This window comes from Girardinichthys multiradiatus, chromosome 8, assembly GCF_021462225.1.
Source record: "Girardinichthys multiradiatus isolate DD_20200921_A chromosome 8, DD_fGirMul_XY1, whole genome shotgun sequence".
Lineage (NCBI taxonomy): Eukaryota > Metazoa > Chordata > Actinopteri > Cyprinodontiformes > Goodeidae > Girardinichthys > Girardinichthys multiradiatus.
This window is the reverse complement of record NC_061801.1, coordinates 37,094,595-37,112,193: the sequence shown is the minus strand read 5'-3', so window position 1 is coordinate 37,112,193 and position 17,599 is coordinate 37,094,595. Positions and strand designations below refer to the sequence as shown.

Below are 17,599 nucleotides of genomic sequence, written 5' to 3'. Positions count from 1 at the left end.
TCAGACACTGATGCTGGCCAAGAAGGCCTGGCTCACAGACTCTGCTCCAAATGAGTTGTCTCAGGTTGAAGTCAGGACCAGCGAAGTTCTTCAAATCTAAACTTGCTAGTCCACGTCTTAATGGACCTTGCTTTCTCCACTGGTGGAGTCATGTTGGAACAGGAAGGGTACACCCACAAACTATCACCACTATTCACCTGGCCACACCTGGATTGGACTTCCGGGCAGAGAGGCATGATCCATCTCTACGGAGAACACCTCTCCACTGCTCCACAGTCCGGTTCCTTTCCACCTCTGCATCTGATGCTTTGGATTGGACTTGGAGATGTAAGGCTTGGAAGCAGCTGCTCGGCCATGAAAATCCATTACATGAAGCTCTTTACACAAAATCTGAAGTCCACGTGAAGTTTGGAGGTCTGTAGCTACAGACTCTGCAGAAGGTTGGTGCACGGTGCCTCAGCACCCACTAACCCCACTCTGTGATTTTCCACGACCTACCACTACATGGCTTTGTTTCTGTCGTTCTCAATTGCTTATATGTTGTTTTGATGACACTAAAAAGTGACGGTTGAATATTTAGTGGTGAGGAAACATCACGACTGGACCTGTACAGGTGGCCTCCTGTCATGGTACCGCACTGGAGGTCACTGAGCTCCTGAGAGCAACCCAGTTTCTCACTAATGTTTGTAGGAGCTGTCTGCATATTCTGTCTGCTGGGTTTTATACACCTGTGATCATGGACGGGTCTGGAACACCTAAATTCAGTGATCTGAACATAAGATTGAATACTTTTAGAACTATAGTGTATTTGCTGTTGCTTTAAAGCAGACATGGGCCTAAAACGGTCTGTCACAGTTTAAAATCATTTTAAAGAGAAAGTGGTGGAGTTTTCTCTGGCTGAATGGAGCACAGAGTAATGAAGCACTGCCCCTCCCCACCTGTTGCTGAACACTGTTAGTCAGCTGGCTAAAAAGGGCAGCTACACTTATCCCCAGACATGCAAATTTAAAGAGCGCTGCCCATAACTTTTATTACAAAGCCTAAAGTCTGGGTGATATGTCTTTCTTTATATCAATATCTCATAGATTCACTGAAAAACTTATCAAATTTGATGCATTATTGATGAAAGAGTGACCATTTAGGGGGCCGTCCAAATGTCCTTTTACATCGTGTCATCCTGCTTCCCATCAGGCGGTGCCCTGTCTCAGCTGTCCGACAGCGGACAAACCCTCAGCGAGGACAGCGGTGTGGACATAGCTGAGTCGGGACATGTCAGCAAAGACAGTAGCCCCCATTCCTCAGGCACACGCCTCCCCCGCGACACCCAGGAAGGAGGAGGAGGAGGTGACAAGCCCTCCAAACCGGTGAGATGGTGCTCACACTAGGTGTGACCTAAACATGGAGAGGATGAGGGAATTATCTGGTGGGGAGAATATAATATTTTCAAAACAATGATTGATGTTTTTAAGAAATGCACCGATCACATTTTTCTTAGCCGATACCAGTTTCAGATTTTCTTCCAAGCTTCCAGTTCTAAAGAATACAGTGCCTCATGAAAGTATTCGGCCCCCTTGAACTATTCAACCTTTTGCCACATTTCAGGCTTCAAACATAAAGATATAAAATTCAAATTTTTGTGAAGAATCAACAACAAGTGGGACACAATCATGAAGTGGAATGAAATTTATTGGATGTGTCAAACCTTTTTAACAAATAAAAAACTGAAAAGTGGGGCGTGCGATATTATTCAGCCCCTTTACTTTCAGTGCAGCAAACTCACTCCAGAAGTTCAGTGAGGATCTCTGAATGATCCAATGTTGTCCCAAATGACTGATGATGATAAATAGAATCCACCTGTGTGTAATCAAGTCTCTGTATAAATGCACCTGCTCTGTGATAGTCTCAGGGTTCTGTTCAAAGCGCAGAGAGCATCATGAAGACCAAGGAACACACCAGGCAGGTCCGAGATACTGTTGTGGAGAAGTTTAAAGCCGGATTTGGAGACAAAAAGATTTCCCAAGCTTTAAACATCCCAAGGAACACTTTGCAATCAATTATATTGAAATGGAAGGAGTATCAGACCACTGCAAATCTATCAAGACCCGGCCGTCCCTCTAAACTTTCATCTCGAACAAGGAGAAGACTGATCAGAGATGCAGCCAAAAGGCCCATGATCACTCTGGATGAACTGCAGAGATCTACAGCTGAGGTGGGAGAGTCTGTCCATAGGACAACAATCAGTCGTACACTGCACAAATCTGGCCTTTATGGAAGAGTGGCAAGAAGAAAGCCATTACTCAAAGATATCCATAAAAAGTGTTGTTTAAAGTTTGCCACAAGCTGCCTGGGAGACACACCAAACATGTGGAAGAAGGTGCTCTGGTCAGATGAAACCCAAATCCAACTGTTTGGCCACAATGCAAAACGATATGTTTTACGTAAAAACAACACAGCTCATCACCCTGAACACACCATCCCCACTGTCAAACGTGGTGGTTGCAGCATCATGGTTTGGGCCTGCTTTTCGTCAGGAGGGACAGGAAAGATGGTCAAAATTGATAGGAAGATGGATGGGGCCAAATACAGGACCATTCTGGAAGAAAACCTGTTGGAGTCTGCAAGAGACCTGAGACTGGGACGGAGATTTATCTTCCAACAAGACAATGATCCAAAATATAAAGCCAAATCTACAATGGAATGGTTCACAAATAAACTTATCCAGGTGTTGGAATGGCCTAGTCAAAGTACAGACCTGAATCCAATCGAGTATCTGTGGAAACAGCTGAAGACTGCTGTTCACGAACGCTCTCCATCCAACCTCACTGAGCTCCAGCTGTTTTGCAAGGAAGAATGGGCAAGAATTTCAGTCTCTCGATGTGCAAAACTGATAGAGACAAACCCCAAGAGACTTGCAACTGTAATTGAAGCAAAGGGTGGCGCTACAAAGTATTAACGCAAGGGGGCCGAATAATATTGCACACCCCACTTTTCAGTTTTTTATTTGTTAAAAAACGTTTGACACATCCAATAAATTTCATTCCACTTCACGATTGTGTCCCACTTGTTGATTCTTCACAAAACATTTGAATTTCATATCTTTATGTTTGAAGCCTGAAATGTGGCAAGAGGTTGAAAGGTTCAAGGGGGGCGAGTACTTTCGCAAGGCACTGTCTGCAGGTGCAGAGTTGGGAGTTTTAAGGCATTTACACAAGAAGAAAAATAAACTGATTTTCTGGTATTTGACCTCGATCAAAAGAAATTTGTCCCATCTCTTTTAGTGTGTTAACAGATCTGTTGTTTTCACCATAGTTTCTCTGTACAAAAGATCTTGTTTTAGTAGCTTTCCTTCATTTTGGTCCAAATGTTTAACTTGATACAATCAAAATGTCATGATTGGTAAACTAGTCATGATGAGAGCAGGATTTCTTCATTACTTCTGATAAGGACTATTTGTTGTCACGTTCATTTACAACCAAACAAGAACAGACTAGCGTTAAAAAAGATAAAAACATAAGAAAAACGTGAACCTTGAGGTTGAACGCTGTACAGCAGTCTGGTAGTTATCCTTTTGATGGTGCGCTACCGTTTGCATGATGGCAGAAAATAATTGGTGTGTGTGCCCAGTCTTTGGCAGTATGGTGACCGACAGGTGCAAATTCGCACCAAACTGCTGAATGCACTGCAAACATAAATGATGCAAACCCCAAAACTCAAACTTTATTCTCTGTGATCACAGCATTTTTCTTATGAAGCATCTTTAGAGACGCAAAAACATACAACCAACAAAAAAAAATGCAAAGAAAAAATGCCACAAATAGAAAAACAATAAGAGGACAAAATCTGCAAACATGCTCCACAAAACAGAGGTGCACCAGACCACTAGGGGGAGTCGATCACTAATATTACTGATGTAAATGTGCTGCTGATCTATAATATCATAAAATATTACAACCACTTGTTTAAAAAAGACATACAGGTCCTTCTCAAAATATTAGCATATTGTGATAAAGTTCCTTATTTTCCATAATGTAATGATGAAAATTTAACATTCATATATTTTAGATTCATTGCACACTAACTGAAATATTTCAGGTCTTTTATTGTCTTAATACTGATGATTTTGGCATACAGCTCATGAAAACCCAAAATTCCTATCTCACAAAATTAGCATATTTCATCCAACCAAAAAAAGAAACGTGTTTTAATACAAAAAACGTCAACCTTCAAATAATCATGTACAGTTATGCACTCAATACTTGGTCGGGAATCCTTTTGCAGAAATGACTGCTTCAATGTGGCGTGGCATGGAGGCAATCAGCCTGTGGCACTGCTGAGGTCTTATGGAGGCCCAGGATGCTTCAATAGCGGCCTTTAGCTCATCCAGAGTGTTGGGTCTTGAGTCTCTCAACGTTCTCTTCACAATATCCCACAGATTCTCTATGGGGTTCAGGTCAGGAGAGTTGGCAGGCCAATTGAGCACAGTGATACCATGGTCAGTAAACCATTTACCAGTGGTGTTGGCACTGTGAGCAGGTGCCAGGTCGTGCTGAAAAATTAAATCTTCATCTCCATAAAGCTTTTCAGCAGATGGAAGCATGAAGTGCTCCAAAATCTCCTGATAGTTAGCTGCATTGACCCTGCCCTTGATAAAACACAGTGGACCAACACCAGCAGCTGACACGGCACCCCAGACCATCACTGACTGTGGGTACTTGACACTGGACTTCTGGCATTTTGGCATTTCCTTCTCCCCAGTCTTCCTCCAGACTCTGGCACCTTGATTTCCGAATGACATGCAGAATTTGCTTTCATCCGAAAAAAGTACTTTGGACCACTGAGCAACAGTCCAGTGCTGCTTCTCTGTAGCCCAGGTCTGGGGAATGCGGCACCTGTAGCCCATTTCCTGCACACGCCTGTGCACGGTGGCTCTGGATGTTTCTACTCCAGACTCAGTCCACTGCTTCCGCAGGTCCCCCAAGGTCTGGAATCGGCCCTTCTCCACAATCTTCCTCAGGGTCCGGTCACCTCTTCTCGTTGTGCAGCGTTTTCTGCCACATTGTTTCCTTCCCACAGACTTCCCCCTGAGGTGCCTTGATACAGCACTCTGGGAACAGCCTATTCGTTCAGATATTTCTTTCTGTGTCTTACCCTCTTGCCTGAGGGTGTCAATAGTGGCCTTCTGGACAGCAGTCAGGTCGGCAGTCTTACCCATGATTGGGGTTTTGAGTGATGAACCAGGCTGGGAGTTTTAAAGGCCTCAGGAATCTTTTGCAGGTGTTTAGAGTTAACTCGTTGATTCAGATGATTAGGTTCATAGCTCGTTTAGAGACCCTTTTAATTATATGCTAATTTTGTGAGATAGGAATTTTGGGTTTTCATGAGCTGTATGCCAAAATCATCCGTATTAAGACAATAAAAGACCTGAAATATTTCAGTTAGTGTGCAATGAATCTAAAATATATGAATGTTAAATTTTCATCATTACATTATGGAAAATAATGAACTTTATCACAATATGCTAATATTTTGAGAAGGACCTGTAAAGGAAAAAGTACATTTTCTTTCTTCCCTCCAAGTTTCTTCTTGGCATCCTGTTAATGTCTTTACTAAGGATCTGGTCCCAAATGACTTAGTGGTTTGGTGCATTCCATTTTTGTTGCAGATTTTTTTAACTTGCTGTTGTTTTTGCTATTTGCAGCATTTTTCCTGCATTTGTTTTGCTGGTTGTAGGTTTTTGCTTCCTTCTATTTTCTGTGATTGCAGCGTTTTTCTGTTGCTTTGGTTTTTGTGTGTTTTGGAGTTTGCATCATTTATGTGTTTGCTTTGCGTTTGCAACCGTCTGTCACCGTATGACGGTGTTCAGAACCCTGTTCATTCTTAGCTCCCCTCACTATCATCTGTAGGGCTTTCCCCTTATTTAAATAATAAAATTTTTGGCATTTCGGAATTTGTAGGGACACATTTGCCAACTAAATACCGTTTTGGAGACTAATTATTTTACATCGAGCTTTATCCTGCAGAACCTTCAAGAAAATTTTTATTTTTAAAAATCAGCTTGTTTTACCTTGAATCGATAATTTTTAAGGTGAGGGTTTGGATTTAAAGGTAAAGGTCACATTCTGCCTGCATGTGTTTTATGTAAGTGGGTGAAATTCAAACCAGCCCAGCTGGAACAAGCTTGATGAATCAACTTGTCTGATGTTTAATCCTTCTCCTGATCCTGAATTTAACCCTAACTGCAATCTCTTCTCTCCTTCCTCTGTTTGTTCACACACCATCTCACTTATTTTTTAATTTCTCACTCATTCCATTCATTCAGTCACACGATGATCCATCATTTATCCGCGCACTCACTACGCTGTAATGTAATGAAACTCAAATCGCTCTCTGCTTCCCGTTGATTGATGTCAGGAATACCACGTAAGGATGGGAGTATTTCTTTTATTACAAGAGGGCTGTTTGCCTGTTCGTTTCCTTTCCCAGTGGGAATTACTTTTCAGGGAAATTGAAGATTAAATGGACTGTGTTTCATAAAAAGCTTTTATTCTCCCAAGGATCACCACATTTACCTTCTTGTCCATAAACATCAGTAGGGGGTTGCTGAAAAGAGGGAAAATGTAACTATTTAGGCAATGTTTTATAAGCATTGTTATGATCTGATCTTGTTTGTTTCAGTTTCATACACGTGAAAATACAAACCCGGCTTTAATTGGATCTCCGCTTTGGCCACTCAGAAAAGTTAAATCATGTTTTTGGGTTTTTCTGTCTGTCTCATAAGTAAAAGAGCAGCTGGATAGAGATTTATAATCCCTCTATCTCCATTAATACTTATCAGCAGATAAACAACAGCTAATGTAGTTGGAGAATGTGAAAAATGTCCCTTATGGCGACAAACCTGCAAAGACTGACTTCAGGGACACCTTTAACAAGTGATGTTACATTACAGCTCACAGATGCACCTTTGGCCCCATGATAAAGATAGGTAAAAAAATTTATTCCATCTTTTACTGCAGTATAAAACCTTTACCAAAAATTTGCAAAATGTAACTTTTAATTTGGAAAGCAATTATTTAGGGAGCAGTAATTAGTTATTCTCACCCCTGGCAACTACAAATGTACTTAGTGAAATTGGTAAGTGTTTCGAGGAACTTCAGATTAGTAATCCATGCTTTCCTGTTTCTCTGGAGTTACAATATGATGCAATACAGAGGCCCATTTCACTTAGCCACTGGCCACAAGGCAGGATGGGAAACCCAGTTTGTCTTGGCACCACCCACAGTGAGCTGGATAATAAAGGCATTAAAAGAAATCTTCGGAGCTGATTGTTTGGGAACTGCAGCAAGGAGGGGGGAATCGTGGCTGCAATCAAAACATTTAAGACACAGATGAAAAAAGCACATCAGGTGTGGTGGGTGGTACAGAGGTAGAGCGTTTCCACCACATACAGAGGTTATGAGTCCTAGACGCAGCCGTCCACAGTTTCATTCCCGACGCTGGGACCTTTGTTGTGTGTCCTCCCCCCGTCTCATTTCCTGTCTGTAAACTGTGAAATAAAGGCCACATCGCTTTGGCCCTGTGGCCCCGCTTTCCCCCAAAAGACACTTTTTTCTCTTGTAATGACGAAAGTCTCTGAAAATCCTTAAAATGTTCCCTGTCCCGTCAGGGTCAGTACAACAAAGTGTCTTTTGGGTCATCGTTAACCTCAGTGCAGTTTTTTACACCCCAAATCACTGTGATAGACGCTCCAGAAACCCAAACACAAAAAGAACGAAGTCTGAACCTGACTTCAAACAAAGTGTGAATAAACAGTTTAAAACTGCTGTCACAACCTTCATATGATTGGAGGACATGTTGGATTTTGAAGTCGGGGTTGCTTCTAGAGGTCAGACTATTCATGTCCTACTTGTCCTATTAGTGTTCCCTTTAACAATTTCTTGCCCCTCAGTGGGGAAATTCAGGTGTAGCAGCAACAAATTGATAGATAAATGGAAGCAATACGTTCTTCCCGCTTTACTGTGTCTCACTAACACAACATGTTACAGTCACACAAACTGGACGCTCATGATCACCAGGAGCAAACAGGTACCTTAACATCGGTTTTAGAGCTTAGAACCAAAACACGATTCTCTTAAATATTCTAACAGATCCAGGACATTAAACCCCAGTAACATGCTTACAATATTCACTGTACAAATGAACATTTAAGTGAGTCAGAATAAACATAAAGTTGTCTAAATAAAATTCCTGACAATGTTTTTTGGCCTTTGACAAACTGCATGCACATTCATGAATATATTTTTAAAACTGAGTTAGTTAAAAATAAAGGGTCGTGGCTTTTGTAGAAAAATGCATTCCTGCTCCCAGAAAACAAATAAATGATGCTCATAAATAATAATAATACTCTTTAATCTCTATCTCCTGCCTTAGCCGGGCCTTTTGGAGCCCACCTCCACACTAGTGAGGGTGCCAAAGAGTGCCAGCACCCTTGGTATCGCCGTCGAGGGCGGAGCGAACACTCGCCAGCCGCTGCCACGGATTGTCACGATCCAGGTGAGTCGGGAAGAACAACGGGACAATCCTGCTCACAGAGCTGGAATAATCCCCCTACAGAAACCAGCTTTGATTCCCAAACGCCCACTTCTCCAGGGGGATTTGATGTCCTTTAAGGCATTATGTGGAGAAACTGAACTTTCCAGAGGAAAATTAGCAGAACTGACTCATTTACATTTTACAGCACTTTCTATGTGTGTTGTTGTTACTGGTAAAGATGAGCAAAAAGCTTTGAAATAGATTAAATGTTTATTGCAGCAGCATGGTCTGAGATGGCCATGGAAGAAGGTTGATTTTATGTCTGGTGAACCATTTGGTCATATGTTTTAGATCCTTCCCCTGCCCGAACACCTGAAGATGACCCAGTTTCTGCCTGAAGCTTCCAGATTTGTTTTTTAATGTCCTGGTTTTTAGAAGTTTGTGATGACATCTACTCCATGTAGGTCCTTCTAGCAACTCTTACATTTCTATGAGCCTGCTAACATTTTCAATTTCATGACAAGCTGAGGATAAAAGCTCAAAAGGATAAAACAGACCAACTTCTCTGCAGCCTTCCTGTTATCTGCTGAAAGTCTCCTGTTGTCTTGCTCCGTCGCAGCCTGATGGACCCGCAGACATATCAGAAAATACGGTTTTCTTTTAAATAGTGAAACCTCTAAATACTAACACATCTTTAACAGTGTTTTTACAAATCTGAATGGTGCAGGAATTTCCCAAACAAGAATTTCCATGAACTGGCATGAACTGTGAGCCCATAACGATCCCTGGCTTTATATTGCGATTTTGCTCCATGTGTTCAGGGTTTTCAAGCATGCTGGAAAAGTATCTTCCAGCCTGGAAACTTATGGGAAAAAATTGTATTTCCAGATTTTATTCCCTATCCCAATGTCTAAATGTTTCATCCTTTCTTCCAATTTTCTTCTTTGTGCCTTTTTTCTCTCTTTCCTTGTGTCCTTCCTTTCTTCTTTTCTTTCCTACTTTTATTTCCTTGTCCCTCTAGTATTCCTTCTTTCCTTCCTGCTGTCCTCCTTTCTCACCTTATGTTCCTCATTCAATCCTCCCTTCCCTTCTTACTCCCTTGCTTTTTTCCTCATGTTCATCCTTCACTCCTTTTCTGTCTTTCCTGGTCCTTCTGTTCTTTTCTTCCATGTGTCCTTCTTTACTTTCCTCCAGCTAGTCCTTCCTTCTTTCTTTCCTTTTTTATTCCCTGCATACTTACTTTCTTTTTTCCTTTTTGCTTTCTTTTTACCTTCAGTCTTTCCTCCATCTCCTTCATTCCAATCTTATGTCCTTCCTTTCTTTCTCCACTCCTTTCTACTCTTCTGTCTTCCTTGTTTCCTTGTTTCCTTCCTTTCTTTCTTTCCCTTGACTTGGACTTGGAAAAATGACTTGTGAACATCTCTGTCAGTGTGTACTAGTCTGGGATAGACATTACATCCCAGTGTCTTCCCTGATATATTTAATTTGTAGGATTAATGCCCCTATTAATCTGAAACTGACTTATTTGATGTGCTGTGAACGTTTTGGTGGTGGTGTAGGTGGGTTGTTGGAATGACTGAATTTATTTTAGTTTAGTTTCCACAAACACTGGCTCTTCTTCACGTAGTAACAGCTTCCACACTGAAAGTGTGTGCTTGTCGGAGCAACCTGCTGCATTCACTAAACTAGATCAGCTTTTTAAACATCCACAGTTATGGAAGAGATACCCACAGCATCTCACCTCCTACACCGTCTTTAACAGTGGGCTTAAGGTGTCTTTCCACATAGTTTGATACCACATCCACCTTGAGTGTTTGTTGCTGAAAAACTCATCAGACCACTGCACACCGTTCCAGTTAAAGTCCCAGTAGAGTTTATTAACTCTGCATCTTTGTGTTTGTGATGGTAAGACAGAAAAGCCTTTTCCCGGCACTCCACCCTAACAACCATTTGACATTTTTAACAGTTGTTATGAAGACATTTTTTCCTCCTTTGAAACTCCTCACTATGTGTGATGGGGACAAGATAAATATGGGTCCTTAATTATTGCCCTCAATGTAGATATGAACAAGTTTATACCAGTATTACTTTGTACTGTTATGAAGATCTTTTCTACTATTGAATAAATGTAAACAAACATTTTTCAATGTGAGATTTTGCTCCTGCAATAAAAGCTAAATTCATTTTAAGGCTTTTTACACATTTTTTACACCAGTGGGCCAATAAATGCAGGGAGTGCTACTTGATGTAGGTCAAATGTGTTTAAAGTTTGATCAGTGATGCAATTAAATAAGGTGGCGATTACATGTCAAGCAGGGAAAATACATTTGCAGCCTTTCTGTACTGAATAAAGCAAAAACATCTTCTGTGTATTCGGAAGTAAATACAAATATTGGAGGTTTCGTCTCAAATGAAAGCTTAGTTACCTCTGCATCTGCTGGTCTATTTTCCACGGTAATTTGTGAGTCAGCAAAGCTGGCTGGGTTTATCTGCTGATCATTTCCAGAGAACACAGGAGCTGCAATTTTAAAAGATCTGAGCAGAAACCTGCTACAGAGTCCATTCAGAGCTCTCTGAGCCTCCCACTCCACTGAGACGCTGATTGAAATAAAAAAAAGCGAAGGGGATCGGGTGATTGCCACAGGAGGGATAAAAGCTTTGGAGATCAGTGCATTCAGAATCAAATAGGCTTCTGGAAGACAGGATGTAAAAAAATGTGAGATTGGAGATAATAAGGTGAGGAGATACGTTGCAGGAACAGGGCTGGTGTTCTGGTTGAATGCTCTGTTTGGGTCTGGGTTATGCTGGCAGTGTGGGCAGTTGGAGGGTCATTGTGGGGAAGGCTTGTAAAATTGCTGTTGCTGCCGTTCGTGCTTGTGATACAATTCGCCAAACAAATGCAGGAGTCTTAGAGTCCTCTCCCTCTGGAACGTCTTTATCTGGCCTGCCAGTTCTACCTGAGATGGACTTTTGTCCCCTTTCTTTCTTCAGCCTGAGACAGTGAGGCACGAGCTCCAGAATACATCGGGAAATCAGAAATTTGCAGCAGTAAAGTATCCAATAAAAGCACTCACTGGTTTATGGAAATCTTTTATTTATGTGAAGCCTTTTTCCTGACAGACAAACTTCACAAGGCTCAGCTTTTTGGGAATTTATTTTCTTTATCACAAATAATGAAATAAGCCTTTGAATAAAGCAGTTGTACAGCCAGTTTCTGAGTGTATGCATTTTCCATTATTGCCTCACTGATAAGAACCTCAGCTTAATTCTCAATGAGTCTAAATTTAGTCACAAATAACATTTATACCTCAAAGATAGAGCTCTACTTCACTGGGAGACTAATAATGAAAAATATGCACCTCATTACAGTGGATTATAGCAGAGGACTGGAACAAGGAGCTCTTTTCCTACGTGAAACAACCCCAGTGACATCAGCCCTGGAAACAAAATAAAAGATAATTCTTCTGACTCAAATCTTCAATAAAAAGTTACGTTTTTTCATTCTTACTGTAATTTCTTACTGATAGATAGAAACCATTAATGTAATAATCTGATATATAAATTACCTACCCTCCATCAAGGACTTTTACAGGTCTAGGGTCAGGAAAAGGGCAGCTAACATCTCTGCCACATCCTGGACTGAAACTGTTTGGACTTTTACCTTCAGGTGGCGCTACAGTGGGCTGTCTGCTAAAACCAGCCACCACAGAGACAGTTTCTTCCCCCAGGCTGTCTCTCTGATGAACCCAATGAACACCTTACAGCCAGAGTAGTCAGCTACTCTGGCTGTGAAACAACAATAAGCTTATTTGCACAACTAGAACCTGCTCTGCATGGAGGTGATCCGCCTCTGGCTCTGCTGAGGTGTTTAGGAAGCCCAGGTTGCTTTACTAGGAGCCCCTCAGCACCTCTGTCTCATCTTCCTCCCAGTGATAAAGTGGTGCTAGTGCTTGTTTGGCACCGTTTGTTTTGTGTTTCTGAGACCGGCGCAGAGTTAATAAATCCAGGTGCAATGCGTTGTTTTTCAGAGATCAGCTGACTGGGACCGTGAAATATTCATAACAACCCCTTGTTCTTTAAACAGTAGTGATATTTTAAGGTGTTTGCAGGGATGCTGGGATAAATATTATGTAGTAAAACTAATTCCATGCACTCAGATCTCCCATCAAAACAGCTGGAACATCAACTTAATCAAATGTTTATAGGGACTCAGTGACAAGACTATAAGTTGGCTCTCACATCGTGGAAAATTGAACGGGTTCTCTTGTAGAACCAGTTAAGAACTGACTCTAGAGCCTGCAATTATTAAGCACCAGAGCTGCTTTGGTGGAAATCCTCAAGAGGTTTTTGGTCAGGCCAGTTTGCTGGTCAATTAAACTCAATGATAACGGGGTCATTAAAGAAAGTATTGCTACTTTTAGCAGTGTGGACAGGTGCCAAGTCATGCTGGAAAATGTTGTAAAAATGGAAAAACTAGCATCTACATGAATCACTATTAGCGAGCATTTCATATCAGCATTTGTATCATCTCAGTGAGTATTCTTGTTGCATGTGAACTTTTTCCTTCCACTAAATTTTCCTTTCATATAGTTGGCTGTACAACAGTTTAAATGTTATAAAAACCTTTGAAAGGCAGGATGGAAAATGAAGTGCTTAAAGTTGTTGTTTTTTTCAGAATTAATACTAATAATTTGTCACAGAATGTATTTCACTTTGCAATTGTAAGGTTGTGGATTTGATTACAGCTTGCCCTTGTCATATGTCGATGTGCCCCTGGGCAAGGTGTTTAGCCCCAGTTGTATACCAATCTGTATATCGGTGTATGAAAGTATGAAGGTGAGCGTGATTAGGTGAATGTGGTTCCAGTGTAAAGTACTTCGAGTGTTCACTAGAGAACCTCTGTTTAAACTCAGTCCATTTACCAAATAAATTCAGTGTTTCTAGAGGAAGTCTACTTTCACATTCCTTATATGTAAAAATAATGAGGCCATGTACTATTTGATGCATACAGGGTGAGCTAAACTTTGCACTTTCATTCAAGAAGCACCTGCAGAGGGCATCTAAACCGCTACATGGGTTTGTGTTGGATCTGTAAGCAGACGCACAAAAACTGAATCACATAAACAAATATGTCCACAGCTGCGCGGGGTTTAATTTTTGTTGTGCAAGTTTACACAACTTGATGTATAAGCACTAAACATTTTTGACTCAAGTTTGTTATCATTATATTAGGACATCTGTCATTCTCTACAGAAACATTTGATATAAGAACCATTCTTTGGGACCATCAAGGTCTGGGACCAAGCTGGTTCTGGTTTTTGCTTCCCATTTGGCCTCAGCTCCCCCCGGTGAGGCGGCTGATAGCATCAAAGCTGTTCCCAGACAATACACTCTCTCTGCAGCAGTGGAAGTAAGCACTTTGGAGAGGTGATATCGCAACTCCCTGGCTTCTGTATTTCCATCTCTCATTCATGTCTTGGAGGGCTCTCGTCTCAGGTAGCCTCAATCTGGAGGTTGGAGAAAAAGTACTGCTGGTGGCCAGCCGGCTGCCTATAATCTGTCCCTGCAAAGGCCGTTTGTTATTAGTCTTGTCTTCTAAATATGGCCACCAACATTTCGACATTTTCAGGGTGATTTTGTCTTAAACCAAATCTGGGGATGTGGGTCTAATGATTTTAGTCCTCATTGTTGCACATATTGATACAAAACGACATTTTTTCAATTTATGATGAAATGATCGCACTAACTTTTTTTTTTTCTAATTTATCAACAGTGTTAACTCTGATATTGATATTCATATTAAGTCTTTTATTAGTATTAAAATATTTTTGAAAATTGTTACTTTGAGGTTCTTTTGCTGCAGCAAGGTTTTTATTTAATATAAGCAATGGAAAAAGTGAAGAAGCATAAAAATCTTTCATTAGGAGTAACCAGAATTAAATAAGACACTTTCATTAAAAGCTATTTTAATTTACTAAGATAATCCATCTACATATTCCTCAATTAATATTTATTTCTCTAAGTCACCTAAAACTGTTTGTCAGAAGTATGTTTATTGGTTTAATTTGCATGTTTATTCATAAGCCTGCATTCAAATTACATTCATGCAAGTATTTATGTGAGATAAGTAATATTTACAGTCCCTTGTGAAAGTATTCGGCCCCCTTGAACTTTTCAACCTTTTGCCACATTTCAGGCTTCAAACATAAAGATATAAAATTCAAATTTTTTGTGAAGAATCAACAAGTGGGACACAATCGTGAAGTGGAATTAAATTTATTGGATGTGTCAAACATTTTTAACAAATAAAAAACTGAAAAGTGGGGCGTGCAATATTATTCAGCCCCTTTACTTTCAGAGCAGCAAACTCACTCCAGACGTTCAGTGAGGATCTCTGAATGATCCAATGTTGTCCCAAATGACTGATGATGATAAATAGAATCCGCCTGTGTGTAATCAAGTCTCCGTATAAATGCACCTGCTCTGTGATAGTCTCAGGGTTCTGTTCAAAGCGCAGAGAGCATCATGAAGACCAAGGAACACACCAGGCAGGTCAGAGATACTGTTGTGGAGAAGTTTAAAGCCGGATTTGGATACAAAAAGATTTCCCAAGCTTTAAACATCCCAAGGAGCACTGTGCAAGCAATCATATTGAAATGGAAGGAGTATCAGACCACTGCAAATCTACCAAAAACCAGCCGTCCCTCTAAACTTTCATCTGGAACAAGGAGAAGACTGATCAGTGATGCAGCCAAGAGGCCCATGATCACTCTGGATGAACTGCAGAGATCTACAGCTGAGGTAGGAGAGTCTGTCCATAGGACAACAATCAGTCGTACGCTGCACAAATCTAGCCTTTATGGAAGAGTGGCAAGAAGAAAGCCATTTCTCAAAGATATCTATAAAAAGTCTTGTTTAAAGTTTGCCACAAGCCGCCTGGGAGACACACCAAACATGTGGAAGAAGGTGCTCTGGTCAGATTAAACCAAAATCGAACTGTTTGGCCACAATGCAAAACGATATGTTTGGTGTAAAAGCAACACAGCTCACCCTGAACACACCATCCCCACTGTCAAACATGGTGGTGGCAGCATCATGGTTTGGGCCTGCCTTTCGTCAGCAGGGACAGGAAAGATGGTCAAAATTGATGGGAAGATGGATGGGGCCAAATACAGAACCATTCTGGAAGAAAACCTGTTGGAGTCTGCAAGAGACCTGAGACTGGGATGGAGATTTATCTTCCAACAAGACAATGATCCAAAACATAAAGCCAAATCTACACTGGAATGGTTCACAAATAAACATATCCAGGTGTTGGAATGGCCAAGTCAAAGTCCAGACCTGAATCCAATCGAGAATCTGTGGAAAGAGCTGAAGACTGCTGTTCACGAACGCTCTCCATCCAACCTCACTGAGCTCCAGCTGTTTTGCAAGGAAGAATGGGCAAGAATTTCAGTCTCTCGATGTGCAAAACTGATAGAAACAAACCCCAAGCGACTTGCAGCTGTAATTGAAGCAAAGGGTGGCGCTACAAAGTATTAATGCAAGGGGGCCGAATAATATTGCATGCCCCACTTTTCAGTTTTTTATTTGTTAAAAAAGTTTGATACATCCAATAAATTTCATTCCACTTCATTATTGTGTCCCACTTGTTGTTGATTCTTCACAAAAAATTAGAATTTTATATCTTTATGTTTGAAGCCTGAAATGTGGCAAGAGGTTGAAAAGTTCAAGGGGGCCGAATACTTTCGCAAGGCACTGTATATAAATCCTAAAAGGTAAGGCGTTTTCACCATCAAAACCCGTCCAGTCAATAACTTGCACATCCATCTAATCTAAAAATCCAAAACTATGGTATTGGCTCCTTAAACTGCATTTCCACACAAATACTGGACTGATGCTGTTTGCCGATATTTAAATCAGGCATTATGCAAGAATTCAGGGAAATATTGGCCATATAGCGTTCTTGTCTATGTACTTAATAGTCCCTTTGGCTTACTAACAAAATGCTGTGAGTGGCATAAATCTAACACTGCACATCACCCTGAATACAGCCCCAATGTAAAGCATGGTGGTGGCAGCATCATGTTGTGGGTGGTTTTCTTTAGCAGGAACACTGGTCAGAGTTGAAGGAAGGATGGATGGAGCTACACTGCTGTGAAAAGGTATTTGCATCCTTAAAGATTTCATCTTTTATGACACATTTAAACGCTTCAGCTCATCAAACAGATTTTAAGCTCAAAGATAACTTGAGTAAATCCCAAACTATCCAAACCAACATGGGCGTATGTGGAAAACGTTTCCCTTTACCTGCGTTTAACCAAATTTTTAGGGAAGCTGAGTTTAGTTTCACTAGCCGCACCTAGGCCCGATTCCTGTCTGATGTGTCCAGAAATAGAATCAGTCTAACAACATGAAGTAGGCTAAAAGATCTCAAAAAACAACAAAACATGCCTTGTGAAGAAATGCAAGAATAGATGAGAAACAAGGTCACTGACATCCATCAATCTGGAAAGTGTTGCATCCCTGTCCTGCTGCATAACCCAAGTGTGTTTCAGCTCAAGTCTTCCAGGTCCTGAAGCTCCAAACTAGCCCCACACCATCACACTACCACCACGTTTGACTGTTGGTATGATGTTCTGAAATGATGTGTTTGTTTTACACCAGATGTAACGGCCCGCAAACCCTACAAAAGGTTCAACTTTGTCTCATCAGTCCACAGAACATTTTCTGGGGATCATTAAGATGTTTTTGGTAAACATGAGATGAGTCTTGTGTTGCTTTTGCTGAACAGTGGTTTTCACCTTGTAACTCTCCCATAGAAGCCATTTTTGCCCAGTCTCTCTTGTTTTTGAATCTCAAACATTGACCTTAACTAAGAAAGGTGAGGCCTGCAGAGCTTTAGATGTTGTTCTGGGTTCTTTTTTCACCTCCCGGATTAGTCATTGATGCACTCTTGGACTAATTTGTGTAGACTGACCACTCATGGGAAGGTTTCCCACTGTTCTATGGTTTCGACATTTGTGGATCATGGCTCTCAATGTGGTTTTCTGTAATCCAAAAGCCTTCG

The 17,599-nt window shown here is 41.0% G+C and overlaps 1 protein-coding gene across 5 annotated transcripts in view; it reads left to right on the top strand.

Moving 5' to 3' along the window:
- The window catches only part of whrna (whirlin a), a 213,493-nt gene that overhangs the window by 191,953 nt on the left and 3,941 nt on the right, over positions 1–17,599 (top strand). For 3 of the 5 annotated variants that reach the window (XM_047373386.1, XM_047373384.1, XM_047373385.1), the window contains 2 exons: positions 1,192–1,364; positions 8,428–8,550. In XM_047373386.1, the coding sequence (XP_047229342.1) occupies positions 1,192–1,364; positions 8,428–8,550 (296 nt within the window). The remainder of the gene's footprint in view (positions 1–1,191; positions 1,365–8,427; positions 8,551–17,599) is intronic. The other 2 variants (XM_047373388.1, XM_047373387.1) reach the window with 1 other exon arrangement.